Source organism: Diplotaxodon limnothrissa, linkage group LG3 (assembly GCF_057381915.1).
Source record: "Diplotaxodon limnothrissa isolate DT_005_m linkage group LG3, D_limnothrissa_male_GT1.1, whole genome shotgun sequence".
In the NCBI taxonomy this organism is placed as follows: Eukaryota; Metazoa; Chordata; class Actinopteri; order Cichliformes; family Cichlidae; genus Diplotaxodon; species Diplotaxodon limnothrissa.
In genome coordinates this window covers 9,780,148-9,807,531 of record NC_140598.1, presented here as the reverse complement: position 1 = coordinate 9,807,531, position 27,384 = coordinate 9,780,148, and the positions used below count along the sequence as shown (strand labels likewise).

Here is a 27,384-nt window from a genome sequence, read left to right as displayed (position 1 = left end):
TTTCAGAAAGCGCCGGTGTGTTTACTCCAGCTTCATGCTCTTTGTTTCTGGTGCCACTGATGGAGCTACAAAGGAGTGACAGAGATAACATTCATACTGAAACATGTCCAAGGTGAAAGCTTCTATTACACCTGTTTCATTTGGAGCTGCTTGTTTGGTTTGACATGTTCATTTAGACCCAATAGTGTAAGTTTATATCAGCATCATGTTTCCAATCGTTTTCATTTGTAGAGCACATAATTACTCAGTGCAACACACTGGGTGGGTGGGGGGTCTTTCTCGCAGTCTTATTCAGGATGTGTGACCAGCAGCTTGGGGGAAATGATTATTTGAACGCTTTATAAATTAGAAAGAAATGAACAATCACTCATTTGCATCTTTAGTTTTAATGGAGAGAACATCACCCACAAATCCAAAAACACGTCATATAAAAGTTCCAATGATTTGCAGGCTGTGATTGGCTCCATTACAGATACTCCTGATGTCCACCCAGCAGCTGGAGAAAGCACATCTGTCCACAGAATGATGGTGTTTTCCCCCCCAGCCTCTCCACCACCATGGACCTGACCAAAGACTGGTCAAAGGATGTCAGGGTTGTAGATCTTGTTGGAAAGGTGACAACTGTTGGTGCAGTCATTCAGAAACAGAAGAAATGTAAATGAACCATTAATCACTCTGGTCTGGAGCTCCTGGGAACATCTGGCCTCATGGGGTGTGGATGATCATCAGAAAGATCCTCACTGAAAGAGCTTGATGCTCTGGAGGCGTCTGGGACCAGAGTCCCCAGGAACAGCACTGATAACACATAAAGGCAAACGTTTCCATCATCAGTGGCTGATGCCTGGTTTGGGAATCAAACTGTCTTGAAGCAACTCGCTGGAGACTGCAAATATTTTGGTGACTAGCTAGCCATTATATGCTCACAGCATCATGAGTGTCATCATATCCTGTTCACTTTATTTCCCATTACCATCCCACCTACACTCTGATGGTGCCACAGAGGTCAGGGGTCATACTGACACTCTTCATGTATGAAATGCTTTGAACTGAAATCTTTTCACTTCCTTTGCAGTTCCTGACTCATCCTCCCGCCTGGCACAAGCTCAAAGCCAGGAAGCTGAATCAGCATGCAGCCAGAGTAAAGTCCAGCAGGGATCCTTTCATTGGCTGAAGAGTTGAACTGAAGCGTTTTCCTGAAGGTGATCGTGCTCTTGTTTGCTGCAGGCCTGAAGGATCCTCGAGACGTTGGCTTGTGACTGACAGCAATGGGTTCAGCTGTTCGACTCCTGGCCTGGATGTGCCTTCCTCTGCTTTTGGTTGAAATAACCTGTGCATTGCATGGTTCCCTTGTAAAAGTCAACAAGGGGTTAAAAGTGAAACGAGGCCAATCGGCCTACCTTCATGTGGAGGACTTGCAGTTCCACATTCCCCATCAGAAGGATTCGTGCAAGTTGGAGGTGGTGGTGAATGAGCCCATAACTCAGCGAGTAGGAAAACTGGTGCCTCAGGTAATAAAAGCAAAGCTGTTATTGGACGTCATGTTTCACACTAAACTTCTTATTGACCACTGAACACCCAGTTGTAGTATTTCACGTCAAAAGTGGATTTGATCCATAAGTATTTCTTTTAATTGTATAAAACAGTAATTATGACATGATGAGTGACGGAGCAGCTACTTAAAGCACATCGTGCGCTGTCCGTGTTGTGTGCTGCTCAATAACATTCAATATTTAGTATTTACTGTTACTTACACCTGTGCAGGTTGTTGCTCTCATCTCTGTGTTGTTCTCTTTGTTCTTCTTTTAACAGGTGATCCAACAGGTTTTCTCAGTGTTCTCTTACTGTCCCCTCTGTTTCTCTTCCTCCCTTTCTCTGTGATTGTCCAATTTGTAATAATTTAAAATAAAGTAAATAAATGAACAATAATAATATAGCATTGCCATATTGTTCCTATTGAAAAAATAAATCTTTCCTGGTTGCCAAAGTATAGAAGAGAAAAAACTGAATGGACAGTGTTTTGATGTTATTCAGGTGTTGTTCAGACTACCAGAGGCTGATCTCTGTTGATCTCAGACAAGTTTCACCTCCAACCGCTCAGTGTGGTTTTCTTACACTGCAAATATCCAGTTATAGGTCAGGTCTTAGAAAACCCACGTTTCTATTTATTTTCTGTTTAATTAGAGATATATACTCTTTTGCCTTTGTTGAATAGTGTAAAGTTAGACAGGACACTGTGGGGAAGTAGAGGGGGAAGACCCACAGCAGTGATCTGCAGCTCAGACATGTGACAGCTAAAGCAGCACCCAGGAAACATTTCTGAAAAGAGCCAAAAATGCTGCAAATAAACTTACTGTGAAAAACTTGAGCTGTATGATGAAACATGTTTGTTCAGTGACGATGGCTTTGACTCGTTGTGCTTGGTGATTTTCACCTCACAGGTGTTTGATTGTGATTATCTGGCTGATGAAGTAAAGTACGTCCACAATGGCTGCCCATTGCTGACAGAAGACACTGTCAAGCTTCGCCTGTACAGGTAAACATCTGCTGAAGTCCTTCATGCAGGCTTTTAAAGAGACTGTATATTTCACACATGAAGAAAAACATTTCTGAATCATTTCCTTTTTACAAGACTCTTTACTGGAACACAGTTTGTTATTTATCTGTGAAGGTCTGTTTTTCTTTGACATCAGATTCACAGAGACAGAGACATACATGGAGGTCTTTGCCATCCATGTAGAAATTATGGAACCTGAGTGCACCATCATTAGGTTGGGGCCAAAATCCCTGGAGGTTCCCGAGTTCTACAGCCTCTCGAATGCTGTGGATGGAAATGTGGTCTCCTTCCACTATGAAAGCAGGTCAAGCTTGGATTGTAGCATCCATCTGAATAGTCACGACACCCATCTGCCAACCCACGGTCAGCTGGTCACAGGGGAACCAGAGAAAGCCACAAGGAGAGGGGATGAGCCGGAGACTTTCATCCATTTGCGTCAGCAGCTGGGTAATCCATGACACTGGTTGAATATTAGATCCTAAAATCAAAATAAAATAACAAGGAAAAGTCATTTTTATGCTTCACTGAGAGCAGCTAGCAGTGCACGAGGCATTTCATGGACGCCCAGCCTTCATGTTCTTGTGAATACATCTAAAACATGAAGTGAACATTGACCTGGACTCCAGGATGACCTGATCAGATGTTGGTGTGACTGAAGCTCACAGAAATGTCGAACACACTGAATTATGTAAATGCAAAGTCATCTTCACTGTGATGTCAAATCAGTTTTAGATATACCAATTTGGAGCACCGTCACGCAATAACAATATTTTCATTATATTTACCTTTGGCATGGCAGTTACTTGAGGTGTCACACTGAATATAACCAAAATCCAGATGGTGATGTTATGGTTTGGTCATGGTTACGTGCCGTGTCATCATGTAGACAACAAAGCCAGAGCAACGTGTCGATCTGAAGACTGCCTGAAGGGTCTGAAGCTGGTGAAGCTCACCAAAGTTTCCTGTGAGGACTTCCTGGTGATGGGGCTGAGGTATCAACATACAGACCCTCCATCTCCACATGTGGATTACATTGCAGTCAGACTGGATCTGAAGGACACCAGGAGTGGCAGCATATATCAGGTAATTATACACTTTATATGTACTTTAAGTTTCCATGAATTACACATTTGATACAAAATTCTTCTCCTGGTGTGTTTTAAGTCTGAACAGGCCTGGATCCCAGTGCAGATCACTGGTGCAATGCCCAACCAGCCTCCTACACCAGCCTACATGTCCACGTTTGTTCTGGAAGTCGATCAGTTCATCCTTACTCCGCTGTCCACTGCTACACTGGATGCTGACGACGAAGAAACTCCCAAACAGCTTTTAGTGTTTAACATCACGACACCTCCTCAGGACGGCTTTATCACACATCTGTCTGACCACACTCGCCCAGTCTCCTCCTTCACGTGGCTTGATCTCAATGACATGCTCATTGGATATCAGCCTGCTAACTTCTCTCATAACCAACGCAGGAATTATGAGGTCAGCACATCCAGCTTTACTGTTCTTTTTTCATGCATTATGTCTTTGTGTCCTGGTGTGTAAAGCTTCTGTTTAATTACAGGTGGAGTTTGAAGTTCATGACTTTTATTTTGAGAAGAGCCCACCACTTACTGTTCACATGTCTGTAAGGACTGCAGACACAAACGCTCCCAGGGTGTCCTGGAACATGGGTACGTCATCACTGTCACATGACCTGAGCATTCTGGTTGGTTAGAACTAAAAATATAGACTGTCAGGTTATTGTTTTGGTGTTCAAGAAAACAAAGTGATGTTTGTAATTTGCTGTAAACATATAGAAAGACATTTCATCTTTCCATCTTTGGTGCTGCTGGTGTCCTCCAGAATGACCAGTTACGTGAATTTTAACCATTAACACTTTGGTTTGTAGGTCTCAGCCTGTTAGAGGGTCAGTCTCGTCCAATAACGTGGGAACAGCTTCAGATTGTGGACAACGACAACCTGGATGCCGTTCGTATCATAACTGTGGACGGCCTGCAGCATGGACGGCTAACAGTCAGAGGTGCTAACACAATTTATTTATATGGCGCCAAATCACAACAACAGTCACCTCAAGGAGCTTTACACTGTAAGATAAAGACCCTACAATAATAGAGAGAAAACAGAGAAAACTCAACCATGAACAAACGTTTTGATACCAGTGGGAGGGAAAAACAGGAAGAACCAGGCTCAGGGAGGGGCAGGGCCATCTGCTGCGACGGGTTGGGGCTGAGGTGAGGAAGACGGGACAAAGACACGCTGTGGAAGAGAGCCAGAGATTAATAATAACTAACAATTAAATACAGAGATTTGTATAAACACACAGATTGTGAAAAACAGCTGCAGTGCAGTACCTGTAATACCTACAGCATGTTCTAATCGCTCTAATAGGATATTATGGTCGACAGTATCGAACGCTGCACTGAGGTCTAGCAGGACAAGCACAGAGATGAGTCCACTGTCAGAGGCCATAAGAAGGTCATTTGTAACCTTCACTAAAGCTGTTTCTGTGCTGAGCTCTGAAACCTGACTGAAACTCTTCAAATAAACCATTCCTCTGCAGACGATCAGAAACAGACTTATTTCCATGACAGAAAGTGTTGCAATGCTAACAAACGAATGGTGTCATTGTGTAGTCGCAGCTGAATCTAAATGAGAGACCTGTTCACATTTCCTATGAGCCTTTGAGCTCCTCCATCACTTAAGCCGGAGAAAGTTGGTGTTCAAAAATTGTTTGATGTCATCTTTTTGTCCATTTTGTTGAAAAAATGAAATTATGGAAACATTGTTGCATTTCTTGCTTAGTCTGTCTGGAGCTGTCTGTGGGAACAGTGTTATCACCCAGCCAGTGGTTTGACCCCCACAGTGGGATCTGTCCCGTGCACAGTTTCACACGTCACCATTTGGTCACATTTGCACTGACGTCTTGGTTCGGATGCTGCCTGTATCTGTATCTGTTTGACTGTAATTGTTTGATATGATTCCAGGTGGAAAGGGCTTCATGTTTACTGTCAATGACATAAAAGGGGGAGTGGTCTGCTATCACCATGACGACAGTGACTCCACCAAAGACTTCATAATCTTTCGCATCACTGACGGTCATCATCAGACCCGGCACAAGTTCCCCATCAAGATCCTCCCCAAGGATGACACGCCTCCTTTTCTTATCACCAACATGCTGCTGGAGGTCCCTGAGGGCCACACAGCTCTGCTGAGAGGCTCCATCCTTCAGGCCTCTGACATGGACTCCAGTGATGACTACATCCTCTTTAACATTACCCGCCCCCCTCAGTCAGGAGAGGTTATGAAAATTCCTGGACCAGGGAAAACAGGTCGGAAAATTAATCATGTGTTTATACTTGTGTCGTACCGAGCGTCTCTTTGTGTTCTAACCACGTCGTATCGTACGTACTGGTTTTAATCCAGGTTACCCTGTCAGCCACTTTTTGCAGAAGGACCTGTCTCAGTCAAAGGTTTACTATCGTCATCTTGGACATGAGGTGTCCGATGATTGGTTTGAGGTGGTACTGTCTGATTTCCATGACCCACCCAACCTATCAGAGGCTCAGGTGTGTAGCACTGTCTCACCGTAAAGATACTGTAATTTAGTTTGGATGAGGATGTACTATTGAGCGAAGCACCAGGCTGCTCTGACACAGCTCAGTCACATTTATCTGTATTCCCCAAATACTAAATACTCCTCATTCTTAAGCTAACCTTTAAATGTAGCAGCAGAGAGCTTCACATCTATGGATACGTTTTTAAACGGCTCTTGGCTAAACAGGTGAACACAGTGAAATCTCGTTTCCTTGTAAAGTTCATGAAAAAAGAAGCTGAAACTCTTCCCTTTGTCTTTGATTTCACATGATGTCCAGGAACACAGCCCAGAGTGCCCCACACAACGTGCACTGGCAGCACATGGGGCGCATACATAACCTATCTCGTCAGATTCTTTGTTGTTTATTTGCTTGTTTGTTTGGAGGTGGTGATGGTGCACGTGGAGCCGGTTCCCAACAAACCTCCTAAAGAGGTTCCAGGTTCCAGTCGGAGTCTTGTGCTCAAAGAAACGGACGTAGTCCACATCACACGGCAGCAGCTCCACTTTGTAGACCAGCAGTCAGCTGACAGAGAGCTCACGTTTACTGTGACTACTCCACCTTTTTACTCTCGTCCCCACAGGTGAGTCGCCTCAGCTTCACAAACCTGCTGTGGGGAAATGTTCGGTCTGAATTTTTGCTGTCTTTGTGTTGTCGTCTTACTGAGCAGCAATCCGGACGCGGGGAGGCTGTTTCTGGTCGACAGCATACCCAAATTTACCAAAGACGCCAACGCGCCAATGCTGAGGGTCTTCACTCAGGTAAACCTTTATTTCTTAGTCAGGTAGATGTTGCAAGCACATATGTGGTCTGGCTCAAAACTCTGGTTCCTTCCTGTTTTCAGCATGCAGTAAACTTCATGAAAGTAGCCTACATGCCTCCTATCATGGACATCGGCCCGCACCCCCAGCAAATCCAGTTTGTTCTCTCTGTAACCAACCATCGAGGTAAAACAGTCACTGGGATCTGCTTTAACATCACTGTAGAGCCGGTGGACAACCAGCCGCCACAGGTGGAAAAGAAAATGATCACATTCGTATCTTTTATCACATGCAGCAATGTGAATGCATAAAATAAACGTGATTACATTCTCCTTCAGGTTGTTTCCAAGCCTCTGACCGTAGATGAGGGAGGGGAGTGCAGGCTTGGCCCTGAACACTTGCTGCTGTCGGATGAAGACTCTTCAGAAGAAGCTCTGCGGGTGGAGCTGCAGAGGGAACCCCAGCATGGGACTCTGCATCTCAGTGGCCTCCTGATGAAACCAGGGCAAAGCTTCACTCTGCAAGATCTGCAAAGCCACAACGTTCGGTCAGACGATCTTAGTTCTGTTTGCCGCTGACGATTTAAAATGCTTTGCATGTCTCTTGCATGTATAGGAACGATTGGGATTACGTCTTCCTACACTGCGTTCTGGATCTTACACATATAATCTTCTTATACAGCCGATCACCTCAGTCTGCAGTTTTTCATTTGCACTGCCAGCTTTTGCAGAAACTGTTTATTCCTTTCTCAGGATCATGCAGTCATGTGCTTGTCTTAATGGAGCATCCCAGTATCTGGAGTTTCCAATTTTATCTTGCTACCATAGAAGCATCTAAAGTAACCTGGTGTAGCTGCTGCTGGATAGTGACAACAGGAGCCTCTGTGAGCACAAGGTGTCCTTTTAAGGTGCTGGTGCTCAGGACTCTGCATGATTAATGAAATGTTCCATCATTTCCTCAACAAACACAATCAATACAAACCAGGCTTATTGTATAATAGCAGTATTTGTACTTGCTGTTGACTCATTGGTTCATTTTTAGGATCTTAAATTGTCTTCGCTTCTGTTTTTACTGTTGTTCTTCCTCAGTCACCGTCCTCTTCACCCTCTCTGTAGGTGATTACTTTAAACATCTGATTCCATGTTAAGATGACACATCCATGTCATATCTGTGTTCATCTGTCATGTAGGTACAGTCATGACAGCTCAGAAACTACACAGGACAACATTGAATTCACTGCAACAGACGGGACCAGCTCAGTCATTTTTGTCTTGCAAGTGATGGTAATTAAAGAAATGCCCAACATCCAACAGAAAACAGAGAATTTGCACTTGCTTCACCCTCTTTGTCCATTTCCAGGTGAAGCCCATCAATGATGAGGTCCCAGTAGTCGGTGCAGGTTTGAAAGCAGGTCTCAGCTGTGCAGAGGGGCAGGAAGTAGTCCTCACCGCAGAGTACATCTATGCCACTGATAGAGACAGCGACAACAGCAGCCTGTCCTTCCTAATTGTGCAGCAGCCGCATCACGGTGTGGTGCTGAGAGAAGGTGCAGCGGTGGATCGCTTCATCCAGGCAGACATCACTGCAGGGATCGTCACATATAAACACACAGGTGCAAACAGAGAAAGAGTCGTATACCTATTATAGATATATGCAAGTCATTAGTGTGATGGCTGATGCTGTTGGATGGATGGTAACAGTAACATCAGGAATTTCATGTGACTGATGGTCTTAGAAGCATATTTTAAGACCAGTTTCTCTCATTGAACGCTTGGTAACATCAACGTTTTCTGTGATTGGATATGACCTGGTCTCATTCTGCTCCTTTTAGAAACCACAGTCATGGGTAACAAACATGTAACCTCAGGATGTGCCTGTCAGCCATCGGTACTCACAGTCTGGAAATTTCAGTAGCACACATGTCACCTCGTGTCATCCGGTTCACCTGCCTCTCAAACACTGTCATAATGATGTAAGGCCCCGACAAAAGCCGGGACGCTGAATAAGACACAAGTAAAATATTGCAATGATATGTAAATCAGACAAACACACATTTATTTCAAATATATGAAACACATTGAAAATATGAGAAATGTATTTAATTCAATGAAAGAAATGAATCTTTCCTTGTAGCAGCAGTTGATGCACGTCTGGAGACCCGGTGCTGAACTCTTGTTGTTCTCATGTCGAGGACAGTCCAGAGCTCTTCTTTGTCATGTTTGTTTCAGCATTGATCAGAGCTGGTTTTGGTCTCGTCTTTGGATCACAAATTTCTTCAGATTTTCAAAATCTTTTGACGACATCCTCCTGAGACCCAGACTGTTAGTTTATGTTCCCTGTCTGTGTCTTTTGACCTATGTGAGCTACCTGCTAAAACAATGATGTTTCACGTGGCCTCCAAAGAGGCAGAAATCACAAAAAAGTTCACCTGAAAGAGACTTTTTCCTTTCTCAGAAGGATATTATGCAGATGATGGTGGTGAGGAGGACCCGACGTGCAGACACTCAGAGGCGGAAAGTAAACTTAGATTTATTGTTAGTATTAAATCCGGTTCTTTGTATTCTTTACGGCAAAGACAGACACGGCTCAAAGTGGCAAAACTGAGAACACAAACAAACTAAGCAGACAGAACACACAGTGTGGACATCACAACACTGAGGAAAACACAGGGCTTAAATACACAGCAAATCAGAGCTAACGAGACAGGGGAAGCAAAACCTGATACAATAACCTGAGACACAGAAAGTAAAACAGGAAACATAACGGAGACGCGGACTTGACAAGGGGATACAGCAGAAAGCAGAAACCAAAAGGCCAGAAAAGATCAGTAATATCAAAATCAACATGAATAATGTAAAAACTCTGGGTGGCATCCCCAGGTCTGCTCACATCAGGGGCTATTACAATAAACAGGAAGCATGCAGACTGAGACGTGGACACAGAACAGGAAACCAGAAACTATCACTAACAAAGAATAATCCAAAGAGTCTCAGTGGAAGCAGAAAATACTGCGTCACTGTCACGGTCCTGGGTCTCCTGACCCAGCGTTCTTAGTTCTTTGTGATTTTCGTATTATTGTACTTGTGTGTGATTTATTCTATGGCTTCTAGTTTTTGATCCCTTGCCCTTCATGTCTCTCTGTGTCCCCTCTGTTCTGTGTAATTGTGTCTTTGCATGTTTGAGTTTCTTGTTTTCTGTCACTCTGCATTGTGCATTATGTTCTCATGGTTGGTTTTTTGTTACTCTCTCTAGTCTAGTCTCTTGTGTTCCCAGCTGAGTATTTCCCTGTGTATTTTGGTTCTTAGACCTCTGCCTTATGGTTTATGTCTCTGTATTTCTTAGTTGCTGTCTCCACTGTGTCAAGTTCGCGTCTCTGTGTGATACTTCCTGTTTTACTTTGAAGGTCCGTTTCTTATGTGAATGTGTCCTGCTTTGCTTGTCTCGTCAGTCCTGATTTCTCCCATCTGTGCCCTCCTTCTGTGTCTCATTCCCCTCGTCTCCCTTTGTGGTTGTTTCATGTTTCCCCAGCCCGTTATGTCTGCGTTCTCCCCGTGCTCTCTCTCCTCCTGTCTGAACCTCTGTGCACTTCCTGTTTACTTTGTGACTCTCACGCCTGTACATGTCATGTTCAGTTCACCCCGCCCTGTCTCGTTATGATTATCAGTGTCACCTGTGTTCCCCGTGTGTTCCCACTTTCCTCGTTAACCCTCTGTGTATTTCTGTCTGCGTCTCCCTCTGTTCGGCTTGACGTCGTCCCTCATGCTGTGTGGATCTCCCTGTGTCTCCCTGTGAGTTCTTAGTTTATGGTTTCCCAGTTTAGTCTAGTTTGTATGTTTGTTCTACCAGCAAATAAAGCTGTGTTTTGAGTTCACCTCCCCGAGTCTGTGAGTCCTGCATTTTGGGTCCAACTCCTGCCTGCCGCACAGCGATTCATGACAGTCACCCTCGACTGATTCCCGTCTGTGGTCTCCCACCAAGCTGTCAAATTATCAGTTCACATGATATAAATGTTACTGAGGTGTGACAGAGACGCAGCTGCTTCTCTAAAGGTTCTTATCACGTTTGTGGTTTTAGAAGTAGAGATCGGACTCGCTCCTCGCCATGACACCGTCACCTTTGTCATTTCTGACGGAGAGACGGAGACGCTGGCTTTATGCTGCAGTGGAGGGAGTCCTGTCAGGACCAGCAGCACCGCTCACCTGAGGCAGACGCTACCCGTGTACGACCTGCAGATCACCGTGTTTCCTGTTGACAGCCAACCACCTACGCTAGAAACACGTGAGCGTCTCACCTTTAGTCACTCGGGGAAAAAGCAAAATGTACTTTGTTGATATCGACGCCCTGTTTGCTTGTTTGTAGCAGACATCTTTAAAGTGAATGAAGGTGGGACGGCCCCCATTACTGCGGCTCACCTGAAAGCCTCCGACGTGGACACAGTGCTGGACGAGCTGGTCATCAGCCTGACCTCCCCACCTCAGTTTGGCTACATTGAAAATGTCCTCCCCAGTCCTGGATTTGAGAAAAGCAACACAGGAGTGAGCACAGGTGAGCATCTCGCTGTACGTGACCACAGAGTCAATATTTGATGTTTATTTCAACCTCTTTCTCTCAGCTTCTTTTTCATACAAGGACATCACTGAGGGTCATGTCAACTATGTGCAGTCCAGACATCAGAGGGTGGAGCCAACAGCTGACCACCTGATGCTCTGTGTATCAGACGGCAAACACAGCTCCGCCCACGTCTCTTTCTACATCATTATAAACCCCACAAATGATGAAGTGCCAGAGCTGGTGGCTCACAACATCACGGTAAGTTTTTATCAACTCTTATTGATCATAGTACTCATGACTGTTCGTTGAACATGGTCATTACGTCCGTTTATGTAAAGGTACACGAAGGACAAATGAAGCGGCTAGACTCGTCTGTCTTGCATGCGACGGATCTGGACATCCCCAAGAACGTGTTGCTCTTTAGCGTGGCCACACCCCCTCGACACGGCAGCATCATCGCCCACAGCAGTGGAGACCGAGAGAAACGAGAGGCCCAGCGTCAGCTTCCTGTGGTTGCCTTTACTATGGAGGATCTTATAAATGGTATTGTTTACATGTTAAAGCTTCAGTTATGACTGAAATAGTTTACAAATGTTTTAAATTACTACAGATGATCCAAACAAGCCATATCTAACCAGCTGCACATCAACATGTTGTCTTCTGTTGTGCATTCAAACAAACAATAACAGTTTTATTAGTTTGCCTTGATGCAGCGATGAGTGGAGAGTAAATAGGAATATTAATATAGGCCAAGTTACAAAAAGATCCAAGACTTGAAAATCTGGAACCTTTAAATCAGAACAAAAGTTAAAACTACATGAAAGATATTTAAATAAACTCATGTTACCGAATACAAACCCCACTAATGTGCACATTTGATCAAAAATGAATAATTTAAATAAATGAACTGAGTCAAAACAACGTGCTCGTCACTGTCCAACAGCTGTGGGTGTGGTGTACGTGCACGACGACTCTGAGAGTGTGGAGGATAGTTTCACCATCCAGCTGACTGACGGACGGCACCACGTCCTGAAACAGGTGACAGTTAAAGTGCTGCAGGTGAACGACGAGAAGCCCCAGCTTACCAGGTTGGACCAACATTTCCCCGTTTAAAGTCGGTGCAGCATCGATTGTGCAAAATAAAGTGAACGTTGTACCGATCTTGTGTCCTTCAGGAACGCCGGCCTAGACGTGGATCCAGGTGAAAGCAGACTGATATCCAGCGCGTCACTGTTCGCACAGGACCGTGATACCCCTCCTTCAGAGCTCATGTACATGTTTGAAAGTGTTCCAACCCAAGGACTGCTTCAGCTTAAAGTTAGTGCAGTATCATTTTATTATATATAAAATATATCAGTTTGTTTGGTGGAAGAAGAGATTAAATGTTACATTTATACACAATAAGTCTGAAGCAACTTAAACATCGAGAGCCTCTGATGTGCAGCACGTTTTAATTTAACAGAGCTGCTTTTGTCTCTGAGACACAAACGATGGTGATGTTAAGTCTGCAGCACTTATTATACTGCTGTAAATCACAAGGATAAGGGCACCTGGGATGTTGTTCTCCTTGCCAACTCTGTTTTTGCACTTTTATTCTTTTCCTTTAAGTCCATGTTGTTTCTTTACATCTGCATCTTAAGACTCAAGGGTGACCGACCATTACTCCCTTACCAAGGAATTTCCTGTGTTCCTAACTATGTCTCATCTGATCTCAGGAGAATCAGGGCTGGGTCACACTGGCTGCTGGGAAGAACTGCACCCAAGAAATGGTCGACATGAACCTTCTACGTTATGTAAACACAGGCCGTCGGGCTGCTCAAAGTCAGGATTTCTTTGTCTTCCATTTGCTGGATGGAGAGAATCAGTCACCCTCACAGCACTTCCAGATCTCCATCAAAGACCTAGACAAAGGTATCGCAGCTTCATTTAACTTGTGTAGGTTCTTGATCAATGACGAACGTTCATCCTGCTCAGTGTCGGTAAGCAGAAGTCATACCAACTATAATATTTTAAAACACTGATGTGGGAGATAAGAGTCAGCAAGTCTACTGACAACTGGAAAGATCTGAGAGACACAGACTGAATCATTTTGAACAAATAACAAAAATGTTCTAAAATAGCAGGAATCTTGGAATATTCTAGTCAACTACACACACACACACACACACACACACACACACACACACACACACACTTTATGTGCTGGACACACCCTACACCTGGGGTCTTGCCTGGTGTGATGGACCCCAGCCTCTATGGATCTTGTACTCAGAGCTTGTTCTTGTGCTGCCGTGATTAGTGCCTCTGTGCTTGCTTCAGTCCAGCTTTGTCCAGCCACTGGGATCCAAACACAGGACAGAGGGGGCAAAGAGAAACACGAGGGCCAAGGAAGCCAAACCCAGGAACCATAGAAATAAATCACAAATGAATTGAAAACGCTGGGTCGAAATGACCCAGACCTGTGACAGTCTATATGTCAGCATCTCCTCCTTTGGCCAGCTTATTATGCCAGCAGGGTATGTGGTCACGGGCAGGGCGTAGGTGTTGATAGCCTGTGCAGAACAGCAGTGGGGACAGAGCTTCTCCCTGGTACAACACTTGATGGTTTCACATTCCCACTGAGTTCCTGATGAAGCCTCTGAGGGTCCTGTTGATCTTGTAGAGCTTTGGGATCCCAGGATCCAGGTGTGAGTCATAGACTTTATTTCAGTCAAATCAGCAGTGCACAGGCTGGTCAGGCTGCTCAGTCTACCAGTAACAGGGGTTTCACTCCTCAGGTATTCTTGCCCCTTTCTGTGCCCCACTCATGTGCCTGTTCATCTTAGCCGCTATGATGCCTGACAGGAGCTTCCACCTGGTGCTGAGGCAGGTTATCGGCCAATAGGATGTCTGCCACGGTGATGGTTACGGGACCCTGCATAGGAAGGTTGCTGTGGTCTGCTATTAGATCCATTAGCCACTGAGCATTGCTGTTGTGTCTTCTCCTGTTTGCTCTTCCGGTATTGCTCTGTCTCCAGGCTTGGTGTTCTCATCTTCCTCCCCTGCCACTGAGGTTATACCATGGATGGATGTTTCCTTGGAGTGTAGCTGGTTTATTCTCCTGGCTTCTATCTCTCTGGTATACCTCTTCAAATGGCAGACTTCAATGTCTCGATGCTGGCAGCTTGCTGTGCTTCTTAGGCACCCCTTTCTTCATCACACCTTTTAGTAGTTGGCTAACGTCCCTCCATGCTACCTTCACCTTAGCTGATGGCCTGTAGTCTCCATGGAGGACACTGCTCCTTGTTGCTGTTCATCTTGCAGCCAAGCATCACCGTGGTCTCTGCCGCTGGTGTAGATCAGCTGGTTGGTTTCAGTGATGGTCACAGCAGGGATTGTAAGTGATGCTGCATTCATATCGTCTAGTAAACCTGCTGAGAGTACTTGATGTAGTCTTGGTGACCGGCAACGATACCTAATACACCCATAGCATACAGCCACCTAATCTCAGTCCAACAAAACAATATTTTAGTCATTGATGTAATAAATGCAAATCTGAAGAGAGGAAGTGTCTGCAGTGAAGTCACACCGTGTACTTTGTCTTTTTAGGAAACATCGTCATCTTTGTGAAACCAGCGAACGTCAGCCGTGGAGATCGCATCGTTCTCACCACCCATGTGCTGCAGGCCACAGATGGCACAGACCAGCCAGAGGAGCTTCTGTACGTCATCACCAGCCCACCTGCTCATGGACACATAGAGTACATGAAACATCCTGGCATCATCATTTCTACCTTCAGCCAGATGGACATAGCAGCCAACCTGGTGGCTTATGTTCACGATAACAGAGCCAGCACGCCCAAAGAAACTTTCCAGTGAGTCTGAAACGCTGTCTGAGATCAAGGAAAGCTCTTTCAAACGATGCTTCGTATTTAACTTTGACCTGCAGCTTTTCTTAATGAGACAGACCTTTCAAGATCCCATTTCAGTGGGATTCACTCAGTTATTGGTTGTTAGACTAATAACCCAAACTGGTGGAGAATCAAACAGCACATGGGTCACCTCCACCCCCACCCTTAAACCTGGTTCTGTTGGAGGTTTCTTCCTGCTAAAAGGGAGTTTTTCCTTCTCACTGTTGCCAAAGCACTTGCTCATAGGGGCTCATATGATTGTTGGTGTTTCCACTGCTTTCACTATATTATTGTAGGGTCTTGGCGTTACAATATAAAGCTCCCCGAGGGAACTGTTATTGTGATTAGGCACCATATAAATAATCTTACATTGATTTGAGCTGAATCGAATTAAACTGTCTGGTGAAAGCTAACCTCAAAAGTAAATTAGCGACTGATGTACTGTATTCATCACTTTGATCACATTACACCTAACACCCAGTCCTTTGCATTTCTTTTGACAGGTTTATTGTGAGCAATGGTAAAACTAGCGTAAATGGCAGCTTTGAGATCGGGGTGGAAACGGTGGATCGTATCTTACCATCTCTGTCCTCCAAAGTCCTCACGGTGCCCCAGGGATCGTCCATTATCCTGGGTCCAGACTACCTGTCTCTGTCAGACCCCGACACTCCTCCCAGCACCCTGACATTTGTCCTTTCACAGCCTCCACAGTATGGCAGACTAGTTTTAGCTGGTGAACCACTGAGCACAGGCTCTAATTTCACCCAGAGAGACATAGAGGAGCTGGAGGTGGCATATCAACATGACGGGGGGCCGTCACAGATAGACCGATTCTCCTTCACTGGCTCAGACAGCACTAATCGAGGGTTCCTGCTGGATGGGCAGTTACACAGAGAGCCTGTTTTCTTCATATTTCAGGTAGGTTATAAGGGCTGGCTTTACCTGTGACAGATACTGTGGTTGTGCCATAATTGTGTTGGAAACATGTGCACTAGTTAAGGCAAACAAACACTGGTTAGCTGTTTTATCCACACAGTGCTAAACCACTTTTGTGGTCATTATTGAAAGCTGTGCACAGAAGGAGAGGGACATGGAAACTGCACAGTAGAAATGTACTAACGCTGTGCCATCTCTAGTACAACATCAAGCTGTGTGTAATTTCAGATCAGGCCTTTGGATAAGTCGCCTCCTGAGGTTGTGAAAGTGCTTCCCCTTTGGAAAGCAGAGCCTTTAGCTGATGGCCGATACGGCATCTTCCTGTCATCCCAAGAACTGAAGGCTCGAGACAGCAACAGCAGAGAAGAAGAGCTCATATTCTGCATAGTTCGTCCACCACACTTTGGTTTCCTAGAAAACATTACCACAGGTAAGGACGATGTTTACACTTTAACTTTGAACCAGAAACCTGTAGCCTCATCCTTCTTACTTTGTGCAGGGGGTTTTGTGCCACAGCGCTTCTTGCAGATGGAGCTAAAGAAGAGATCTATTGTGTACATCATCAGTCTGGACACGGAGTCTGTCTCAGACAGCCTGGAGTTCACAGTGTCCGACCTGCTGGGGAACACAGGGCCTCGTCACCTGTAAGAACAATACTTTAAATAAACAGTGCAGAGTTTGTCCTGTATTAACTTCGTTCTTTGCAGACTCGAGTTCAGGTGGTCCAGGGTGGAGCTGCTGCAGACCGAGACGTCAGCCTGTGAGGAGCAGGGAACGATCTCACTGGACATCGTTCGTCGGGGGAATTTGGCCGTATCGTCATATATTTCTGTCAAGGTTTGCACGTTATTTGGTTACTGAAACTGAGGCGTAGTTATGATTTCTCTTATTCTAACAATGGTTAACTAAGACATGTTATACGTATAGTTTCCACTATGAGGTGACTGTTGTTGTGAACTGGCTCTACACAAATATGACTGAGGTGAAAAGAGATTTGTGATAACTCAGCTACAGGACATTTAGCTTGTATGCAGATTGATGAACATGTGGTTCTGCGACTTGTGTCTTTATTTAGGTAAATGAGGTCACTGCAACAGCTGGAAAGGACTTCCTCACAAACCCATCTGCACTCGTCCAGTTTGATCCAGGTATGTGTTTGATAATAGAGACAGAAGGTCTGTCTGTCTGCAGGGTCAGGCCAAAAGTCCCCGTTTATGGAGCAGAGTTTGAGTCCAGGCAATGAAAGAAGGTCATTAAAGTTCAGTGAGGATCTGTGTCAGTGTCTTTCACACTGGAAGTTTGATGATAAGTGGCTGGAGGCAGCAGGTTCTCTCTGTGCATGTGTGGGCTACCTCCGGATATACCGTCTTTCACCCACAGTCTAAAGACGAGCTTGGATCCAGTCACGTGAAAAGAACCAGTTAAACAAACATGAAAAACAAGAAATATAAATACTGAAAACTGAAAACACAGAAGTGGAAGATGAGTCACGCTAATCGTCCAAAGAAAAGGACAAACCTCAGGTCCCTACAGACACACCCTGATGATGACGTTCTTCTAATTGTGTTGTGACTGAATTTCTTATTATTACAGCAACAGCTTAGTGCGACGTGTTAACGGTCCTCCTCAGAGTTTTGAATGAAAGCCTCGTAGAGAAGCGGTTCCCAGTAGTTTCATGTTCCTCTGGCTGCCTGTTTGTTCCCCTTATTAGTTCCACTTGTGCTACAATCAGCTGATTTCAGTTTATGTGCTGGAGGAAGAAAACAGTGACGCAGTTTGTGGATTGTGTTAAAGCATAATGCAGATGTTTCCTCTTTCCTGGATGCACTTTAACATCGTGCGTTCATCCTTTTGAGCAATAAAACAAATAAAATGTCTGTAACAATGTTTCTAAATCCTTCACACAAAACAGTTTAGGAAGCTTAGGAAGTGCAGCTTCTACACTCAGTCCCTGGTTACGTTTTCTACTGTGAATGAATGGTTAAATGTCTCTGTGTAAACACTGTGATGGACTGCTGACCTGTGCGCGCACACACACACACACAAACACTGTGTGTAGGAGTGTCAAAGCGAAGGTGGCAAACTGAGATTATCCAAGATCACCTCGAGGAGGCTGACGAGACTTTTGAAGTGCTGCTGGTCTCTCCTGAAAGCACCGTCATTGGCAGCACCAACAAAGCTACGCTCACCATCAGAGACTCAGCAGGAGGTAAAAATGATTATTTTGCCACACATGATGGCATTTGAGGATAGACTTATCTTACCCCCGAACTAAAACCACAGGGCAGTGCAGGCTAGACCAGAATCAGGAGGCTCCTGTTCTTGGAGGACAGGAGATTCAGGCCAACACGTACCCTCAGCATGGATCCATACACCTCGAGAAACTTCCTCTTGGGACAGACTCGATCATCTGGACCCGTGGAGACAGCATCTCCAGGCCAGGAGTCCCCAAAAAGAAACTCAGAGTCAGAGGCAATGCAAAGTCAGTAAGTACATCCTGTAAGCTCTGCTGTTTGAATGTATTATATATGAAATCGCTGCAGTTGAATCTTTCTGCAGTGGCGCGTGGGTAAACTGCTGCTCTGGGTTTTTCTTTCAGATTGCACCGTCATCAGTTTTTCACAATGGAACAGACACCGTTTACACAGTAGGTAGCACTCCCCACTCCTACCAATGAGACTTCTGAAAGTTTTCACTTCTATTGCTTCTTCAATTTCAGTATCACGGCATCATCCAAATGCAAGTAGAAGACGACACCTCACCGTCCAGGAAGGGCAGAAAGGCAAACATCCAGGTGGTTAGCAGGGGGGCACAACAGCATCGGTCCCACCCTCACAGAAACATCTTAAAACCTCAGAAAGCTGGCGTGGCGAAGGGACATGTGAGTACCAGCGGGTTTTCTTCCCCCTCGAACTCCATCAGCTCGGCTTTTAGGAACGCTGAATCATTTTGTTTTGCTTGTATATCTGTTTAAAAGAAAAGGAAAGAATCTGCTCATGCTGCTGCAAATTCACACTTCAATCTCCACCAAGCACTTCAGCTGGAGAACAGCTGCTCACACTCACATGTTGTTACGGCCGCTGGACCTGAAAGCACACACAGAAGTGTAACACAGAGCGAGTCGTTTATTAGGCTGAATACACGAACGCAAAACAAGGCAAAGCAACTTTGAAAACATCCTGAAACTGGACGTAACATGAAGCGAGATGGACAGACGATGTGAAATACACAGGAGGGTAATGAGGGAAGTGGAAACGCTGGGGAAACACAGCTGACACAAACCTGACGCCACACAGGAAGCAAAACTAAACACACTGAACAGGGAAACACAAGACTTTCAAAATAAAAAAGGAAACCTGGAGAGACGACACCACGAGCTTGACAAACATGAAACACGCAGACAGTCTGTCATGAAACACATGACAGACTGGAGAGAAACATGAGAAGAGACAAGGGAGACACAAGCACAAACAGGAAAAGAAAACAAGGAAACATAGAAGAAACAAAATAGATTAAAACTCAACGAACCCCAAACTAAAAATAACACAACAAGGTAACATTATTCCAATGATAAGAAATCAAAAATCCAAAATAAACTCAAAATGCTGGGTCACAGACGCAGACATATATGCTCTATAAAGTCCAGGCAAGCTGCAGCACTGAGTCATGTAGAGCACAGTAGAGTTTACGTTCTTGTCGTTCAGGTGTGTGCACCTTTGGGGTAGCATGATGTGCTAGCAACACGGTGGTAGCTCTGTTGCTAGTGCACATACTGGACCTTCTGTTGCTCCACACACTGTGAAGTATGTTGCATATTATTGTGGAGCAGCACTATAATCTGTGTGAATGTTTGTGGGTCACAGACTACAGCTGGTAACCCCGTGCACAAACCCTGTGTGCCAGGACTTAGAGGCCTCCTTCATTTTCACCAAGCTACCAACGAGCTCTTTCACTGCAACGGTGTCTCCTGGAAAGCCTGGGCACCAACTGATCAGGTACTACAGCTTCACAACACCAACACAAGCCAAGCACATTAACCTGTGACAACACGTGGAAACTGAAAAGCTGCAGATCTAAAATCATCTTTCCTGTTGAATAGATGGTGAGTGCTCAGATGTGTCCTCAGGGCTCCACCTTTCATGGTGGTTATTGCTACACCCTCAGTACTGAACGCAAGCTGACATGGAGTGAAGCAAACAGGGCCTGCAGGGAAAGGTACAGTTGTGTGTTCCCACAAACACTTTGTGCATTACAAACACGATGAGCATGAGGCGCTTCTTTTTCTTCCTAACGGCAGGTTTAGAGGAACACTGGCCAGTGTTGCGTCTCAAGCTGACATGGACTGGCTGTGGGACTTTGGTGGAAGGAAGCCTTTCTGGATCGGTAGGTGTCCTGTTTTTACATGTGTGAGTAAATGTAACGGTGTCAATGGTGCCGGCTCCTCATTCGCTTGTAATGCATTCTAAATAAAAAATCACTCACTGTGTAAAAATGGACTTTCAGTTTAGTTTAATATGTAAAGTTTAAAGTGCGCTGGACACAAAGTAACTACAACCTCCACCTCATCTGACTGGAACATTCGTTAAGTTTAACGAAACATTTTTGTATCCAGTGCAAAGAATTCTAATGTGTTTAAAAAATATAATCATAGTATGTAAATAAGTTAGTAAAGTGAATTCAATAACAACAGCGTTGCTAGAACATTATTTTCTAACATCTGGTCCCCAAAGTGAAAGTATTGATTCGTTTTATTGAGGCAGAAGGTTTTGATTTTGCTCCCTGCCTGTTCTCTCCATCCTTACATGGATTCAATCCCGGTACTCCTGCTTTAGTCGTCCAGAGACGGGGTGCTGGTTTAGTTCAGTGGGCTGAGCGATCCACCGTGTGCAGCTGCTCACCCACCGAGCTAAACCCGACGCTGCACATCTGTATGTTGTGTTTGCAGGGAGCCGTATAGCCCAGGGCCAAAGCCCCACACGTTTCTGTCCGTGCATTTTTTTATGCAGAATGTAACGAGCTCATCTTCTCTGTTGCGCCAGGTCTGAACGACAGGGAGGGCCGAGGACGCTGGGAGTGGGCCGGAGGCGAGCCGGTCGGCTACACCAACTGGAGAAAAATGCCTCTTCAGCCAAAAAAGAAAGAAAGCAGAAAGTGTGTTCTGGTTTGGAGGAGGGCAAAGTGGCAAATCAGGGAGTGTAAGACGAGCAGAGGTCATCGCTTTGTCTGCTCGGTTAAAATCTGAGTTCAGCACAGTCCAGTCCAGCGCGGTCCGGCAGCAGTGAGCTGCCACTGTGCGTGACAGAAATTCACAACCTGTTTACAATTAACAAGTGAAAAGAGAGCTTGGTGTCCAAACACAGTTCATGTTGGACTCATATTTACAGTGCAAGTGTTGCAAGTGTTACAGTGAAGATGTCCTTGGGGCCTTAATCAGCTCCTCAGCCTCTGTTTGAACCAGTTATTAAACATTCATGCGTTTTGTTCATAAGTATGTAAACGTGGGAAGATGAAGCTGAATCCGTTCATTTATTTTCCTTATTAAAAGACTGAATCATGTAAATGTGCTGATATTGTATTTGTGTGCAATTATAAGTGACAGCCAGCTGCTGCTGCATTATCGACTTTATTAAACACATATTAACAGAGTTAATGTTATTGCACCAATAAAAACAGGCTTTGTTTGTCACGAGCTGCTGCTGCTGTCGTTTTTCTCTTTTCAACATTATCTCTGCTGCTCCGACCCGAGCCAGCGCTGCTGTTATTGTGATTATCCGCATCATGTGATCAGCAGGCCGGGCATGAAAGGAGGCCTTTTATACGAGCTGTAAGCAGTTCTCAGAGGCTGGTATGCAGGCTACATCTGATCCTCTTCAGCTCGGTGAGTCCTGATCAAACTGAATATCTGTGCGTGCTGCTTTCACACTAACAGGCTGCTCCATCTACACCAATCAAGGCATTTAGACACATTTTGGCGTTTTTTTAGTGATTGCTGGGTCATCACATGCTGAACAGTGTTGCAACAGACCAACTGAAATCATTGTTTCATGAGCTCCACATTAAATCCATGGTAGCGTTGAAATAAAGTCTGCAGCAGTTTGATGTTTCGGGTCCTGTTGCAGACATCGTTGCTGTACATTTTGGTCCCATATTGTTTACTAGGTTTTTTCCTGTTGTTTCCTTTCAAACAGTAAAACGTGTTGTTGGTAGCCTACCATCTGTTTAATCTGCTTCAGTTTGACTTGATTTGTGTCTCCAGCTGTAAAATGTGTCGACTCTTCACACGTTCTGTCTTCATGCTGCGTTGCTGATTGAAGCACAAGCATGTTTTCCTTGAATCCTGCCTTCTGTAACAGCACACACATGTGTGAATATGCTCTTCACACACTGACACGCTGTCTGTACGTTAGCTTTGTGTGAGTGTGTAATTTCCCGACTGTCCTGAGAGTCGATAATGTTCGAGGGAAAAACAACATTTCTTCCAGAAGCATCCAGACTGCTCTGCGTCACTGCTAACCAGCTGTTGCTTTGCTGTTTGATCATCTGACTTCTAATCTTGATCACTGCCAGCCGGAGGAACAGAAGACACTTCACTGCTGGGTCATGGATCATCATGCATCAGGCCAACAAAGCCATGCAGCACATTTCCAGTGGCTTTCCTTTGCGTACCAGAGCCTCACAGAGATCCCTTATGAAACCATCCTGACACAGACAGACAGCCTGCAGGTGCTGGACCTGAGCTACAACCTGCTGGATGAGTATCCTTTTGTAAAGAGCACAGCAGCGTGCCGACCCTTTGCTAAGCTGTGTGTGCTTAAAAATGCTGAATAATATCTGTGTATTGACAATAACGCTAACTGTTTCCAACTCTAACTTTAACCTGACGGCTTCTGTTCTTTAGCAAACATCTTCATATAGATGATGATCCTGCTTTGGTTTTGTAAGTGATGCACATAGTCAATAAAAAGCCATCGAGTGTTGATCCGAGTTTCAGTGTAAGAAGAAACATTGGACGCTGATAAACAGTCTGCGTAGCAATCCGCCCGACAACAGTTCATTCGTATTAATGAAGTTTTTCATGTAATCTCAGTTTGACTGTGGGCAGCAAACAGAAGGATGTCAGTTATTATTTACCCACTCCTGGACATGAGGGTCCTGTGGATCGGTGGGATGCTGTGGGGGTGTCAGAGCTTTCTTCACTGACGTACAAGCCTAGTGTCCTTCACTCAGTCCTTATTGGAACCCGGCTCTGCTGGGCCGCCTGGAGAAGCTCAGCACTCTGATCCTGGACTGCAACAACTACACGTCTCATGTCAAGTTCCCCTACATGCCAAGCGTCACCACAGTGTGCATCAACAAGAACAAGATCAACAACCTGCCTGTGTTTGTGGAGGAGATCTGGAGAAAGTTCCCCAACATCAAGTGAGCTTTTTCTCTCTGATGAAGCGTCTGTGCTTGCTGTTACTGCTGCCTCATGTGTTTCTGTTCCTTCTAACCGCAGGATCCTTAGCATGATGAACAACGAGGCAGCACCCAGCTACTTCAATGGAGGCAGTCTGACCCAGTACACAGACTACAGGTGAGCGTGCAGGTTGCTTTCACAGCGAGAGCTTTCTCCTGAATTTACACACAGTGTGCAAACGTCATATTATCAGTATGAGCAGGGATAGCTCAGTAGGTAGAGTGGTGGCCCCATGATCGGAAGGTCGGGGGTTCGACTCCACTGAACGGCTACCCTGAGGTACCCCTGAGCAAGGTACCGTCCCTACACACTGCTCCCCGGGCGCCCAATGGCTGCCCACTGCTTCACTGGGTGAATGGGTTAAATGCAGAGGAACTATTTCCCTATGGGGACTAACACGCACACTCTCTAAAGAAAGATACATACAAACATGTGCTCCACACAGCATAATGACCTGTGTCCCTCTGTTACCACCGTTACCACATGATGTTTATAGAAACACTACGTGCAAAATCTAGTCACGCTGTCTGTTGTATACAGCGCCCCCATCTGAGTCATCAGTGCAAGAACACAAGGCCAAGATGTCCTGTGTTAGAATAAACATTTTGTTTTCATGGCCACGGTCGGCTGCACGGACACTTTGAACAGACGAGCACAGAACTACAGGAGGTCAGTTTAGCCGTAACACAAGCCTGTGAAATCATTAGCATGCTGTGTGTGCCTGTGTGTGTGCCGTGACACCTGCAGAGGATCAGCTGCTGTGGGCACCTCGCTAACTTCAGCTTTTAGAAACAGCTATGGTTTGAAATATTCCTCTACGGGCCAACATGTGCAGACAGACGGAAGTGCATGAAACACATGTTTTCACAGTAAAACAGAAAAACATACAGTTTTAAGATAAACAGTAAACACGTGGTATCCAAGGAAACCAGACGAACGCTGTCTGATGGCTGACCACAGAACAGCTTCCTGCTCCGTGTTAATGATGCCTGAAGAACACAGTAATAACTCTGCATGTTCACAAAAACAGCAGAGCCTTCTTTGCACCACGATCTTCAGTCTGCATCTGTCGGCTGTTCCTGTGTCTCACAGTCGTGCATCAGTGTTGGCTGTTGGCCCTCGTGCACAGATTTTTCCATGTCCTTGAAATCTTTTCATACTGTGTGCTGTAGATTTTACCTCTTCCATCATGTTGTGTTACTGTTGTCAGTGAACAGCTGCACACTGCTTGTCCAGCTGTTTCTTCTTACTATCACTTCTCAGCCACCTGCTGCCCTGTTCCAACTGTTGAAAACCAAACAGAGAAAAACAGTAAAATGTAGTTTGAACTGTTTTCTGATGTGTTTATGAGATTTGCAAACCACTGTCTTTGTGTTTATACGTAAGCCCATCTTTGGAATGACTCAAACCAAAACAGTCCGAACATGTAAATGTTTTGTGGACATTACAAAGACATTGTGCCTGTAACAGTGCTCAGCATGTGTATTATAATACCAGTGCTGTTCAAATGGTTTTTATGGGAACACCACCCACTTGTGTGGAGGCATATCTATGATCATCCACACACAGATGTCTAACTGCCTGGTAGGTGTTGGCATGAGTTTCTTGGAGTCATTGTCAGACTGGTGCAGTGGGCCCTGGATACTTCCTGGTGCACAGCAGCACCTGTCATCACGTGTCAAAAGTATGCAGGTAGTTCCTGGAGATTGAAGGAAGTGATCTGACCGGCCACCTGACCTCCATCCAGTGGAACATCTCCCATTTAAGAAACTTTAAACTTGTAAGCTGTGATGATTTAAAAGGTTATGAATCAACACAGTCGGTGTGCTTTTTCTCTACGAGTCTATCCGTGGTGCATTCACCCATCTGGCCCTGTTCTTGCTTTGCCTCTTCAGACTCTATGTGATCAGTCAGCTTCCAGGTCTGGAGATCCTGGATGACACGGAGGTCCTGGAGAAGGAGAGAGCCCAGGCTCGGAAAACCTACCGGCTACAGCAGAGCGGTCACAGCAGCAGAAAACGGAGAAAGGACTCATCCAAGAAGCACACTCGCATTCAGAAAAAGCCCAGCAGCATTATGAAATAAAGCCTGTGTCGCCCGTGTTAATGTTATAATTGTGCGTTCTTTGTCTGCTTGTATTAACATTCATCTAAAGCTGTGGTTTGTGGTCATGTATGGGCATGTGTGTCTGCTGGGCTTCATCTGAAAAACAATCAATAATTAACAGGAAGTGCAGCGAGTAGCTCTTAATGCAGAGCACCTGTTTTACTGAATGAATAATAAAGCAGCCAGAGGATTCTTCCTCTTATCGCCTGTAATGTTTCCATCATCAGCTTTCACACAGGTGCTCTCACATGTTCCTGCATCTGCTGACAGAAACGTGTTCCTTTTGTTTTTGAGCAGTGCATCAAAATCACTGTGTGCAATAAAACGCATCATAATTTTAATGACGTGCATTTTTTTAACAACACTAAATCGACTGTTTGTCTGCTCGGTCACCAGCGTCAGAGCTGCAACAGGCAGGACTCCGAATGACTCCAATCATGATGTTTGTGATTGTGGAGATATCAGAACACTCTCAGATTAATGTTGTTCTGCATACTGATCTCAGTCTCTTTGCATCAGCTACAGGAAGAGGGAGTGAAGTTGTGTCTGCATGTGTTACAGTCGGTATTTTCAGCAGGAGGCACCACTGTCAAACTCACACATCTGGTAGTTTCCCAGAGAAAAGAACGACATCAAACGTTAATTGAATCAACAAACCTTGAACTTTTCTTCGCTGTGTGAAGCACAGCCTGTGTTTCTTTAGAAAATCGAACCATCTGATTGGCTCACCCTGCACTCACACACGCCGGCCTCCTACTGCGAGCTCTGTTTGGTCAGAAACCCGACTCTTCATGTTCGATGCTTTGCAGTGAGACCTTTGTTTCACATGACTTCTCGTTTCTCTGTTCTGTGTTTTGCTCTCTCGGTTCCTTCCTGTGCTTCAGCTGACACCCTCAGTGTGTTTCTGCAGCTCTCAGTATGAGACGTTCTCTCAGTCTCCCAGCATGTGGTCCTGCATGCTTATACTGAAGGAGCCGTGAGCTCTCACATTTGTGTCACAACATGCTAGCAGTTACAGACATGTTATTTGTTACCACGTTTCAAAGATCAAAGTGTTGTTAGAACGTCTCACGTCTGTGTGAAACAGACAGTGCAGGTAACCTGACAGCGCACGCTAGCATTAATGATGCCCACAGACCACATATGATAGCAAGTCAGGAGTGTATGTGATGTGTTAGCTTCCATATCTAGTTCACTTACGTCAGCTGCACAGGCTCGGCTAAGGTTGGGACACTGCGACTAAGCCCTGTGGATACGTCTTCACATATGCGCTGACAGAACCTCTGGGCAGATGTGCAGCCCCACTGAGCATGCTATAGTTCTGAGCAGCGTTTGGAACAGGTGCAGATATCTGTGCTCTGTGCGCAATGTTGTATAAGTTGTGGCTTTTAGTCATTTTGAAGGCATTCAGAATCCAATTATTCCTGTATGATCGATTTGTGTTGCTGTCAGAGTTTCCCCTGATACTGATGAACAGAAGCTCACTCAGGAACGAGGTCACACAGAGCTCAGGTTTTCACTCGTGA

General features: G+C 45.1%; 2 protein-coding genes across 2 annotated transcripts; both read left to right on the top strand.

Moving 5' to 3' along the window:
• The first annotated feature begins 1,265 nt into the window (after window positions 1–1,265).
• On the top strand, window positions 1,266–21,535 carry frem1a (Fras1 related extracellular matrix 1a). Its single transcript, XM_085377289.1, has 36 exons — window positions 1,266–1,508; window positions 2,439–2,533; window positions 2,691–3,001; window positions 3,441–3,637; window positions 3,719–4,042; window positions 4,125–4,233; window positions 4,452–4,583; window positions 5,548–5,892; window positions 5,987–6,129; window positions 6,543–6,739; window positions 6,827–6,917; window positions 7,001–7,168; window positions 7,256–7,464; window positions 8,107–8,200; window positions 8,277–8,529; window positions 10,992–11,195; window positions 11,277–11,462; window positions 11,530–11,726; window positions 11,807–12,011; window positions 12,412–12,556; window positions 12,644–12,785; window positions 13,184–13,379; window positions 15,057–15,321; window positions 15,861–16,275; window positions 16,522–16,723; window positions 16,793–16,937; window positions 17,001–17,130; window positions 17,369–17,441; window positions 18,353–18,502; window positions 18,577–18,779; window positions 18,893–18,940; window positions 19,013–19,174; window positions 20,157–20,288; window positions 20,393–20,508; window positions 20,591–20,676; window positions 21,333–21,535. Exons 1-36 carry the CDS (start codon window positions 1,266–1,268, stop codon window positions 21,533–21,535), a joined length of 6,516 nt encoding a protein of 2,171 aa, XP_085233415.1.
• Window positions 21,536–22,142: 607 nt separating this feature from the next.
• On the top strand, window positions 22,143–25,837 carry LOC146634385 (leucine-rich melanocyte differentiation-associated protein). Its single transcript, XM_085377769.1, has 5 exons — window positions 22,143–22,171; window positions 22,861–23,048; window positions 23,521–23,712; window positions 23,792–23,869; window positions 25,648–25,837. Exons 2-5 carry the CDS (start codon window positions 22,894–22,896, stop codon window positions 25,835–25,837), a joined length of 615 nt encoding a protein of 204 aa, XP_085233895.1. The 5' UTR covers window positions 22,143–22,171; window positions 22,861–22,893.
• Window positions 25,838–27,384: the final 1,547 nt, after the last annotated feature.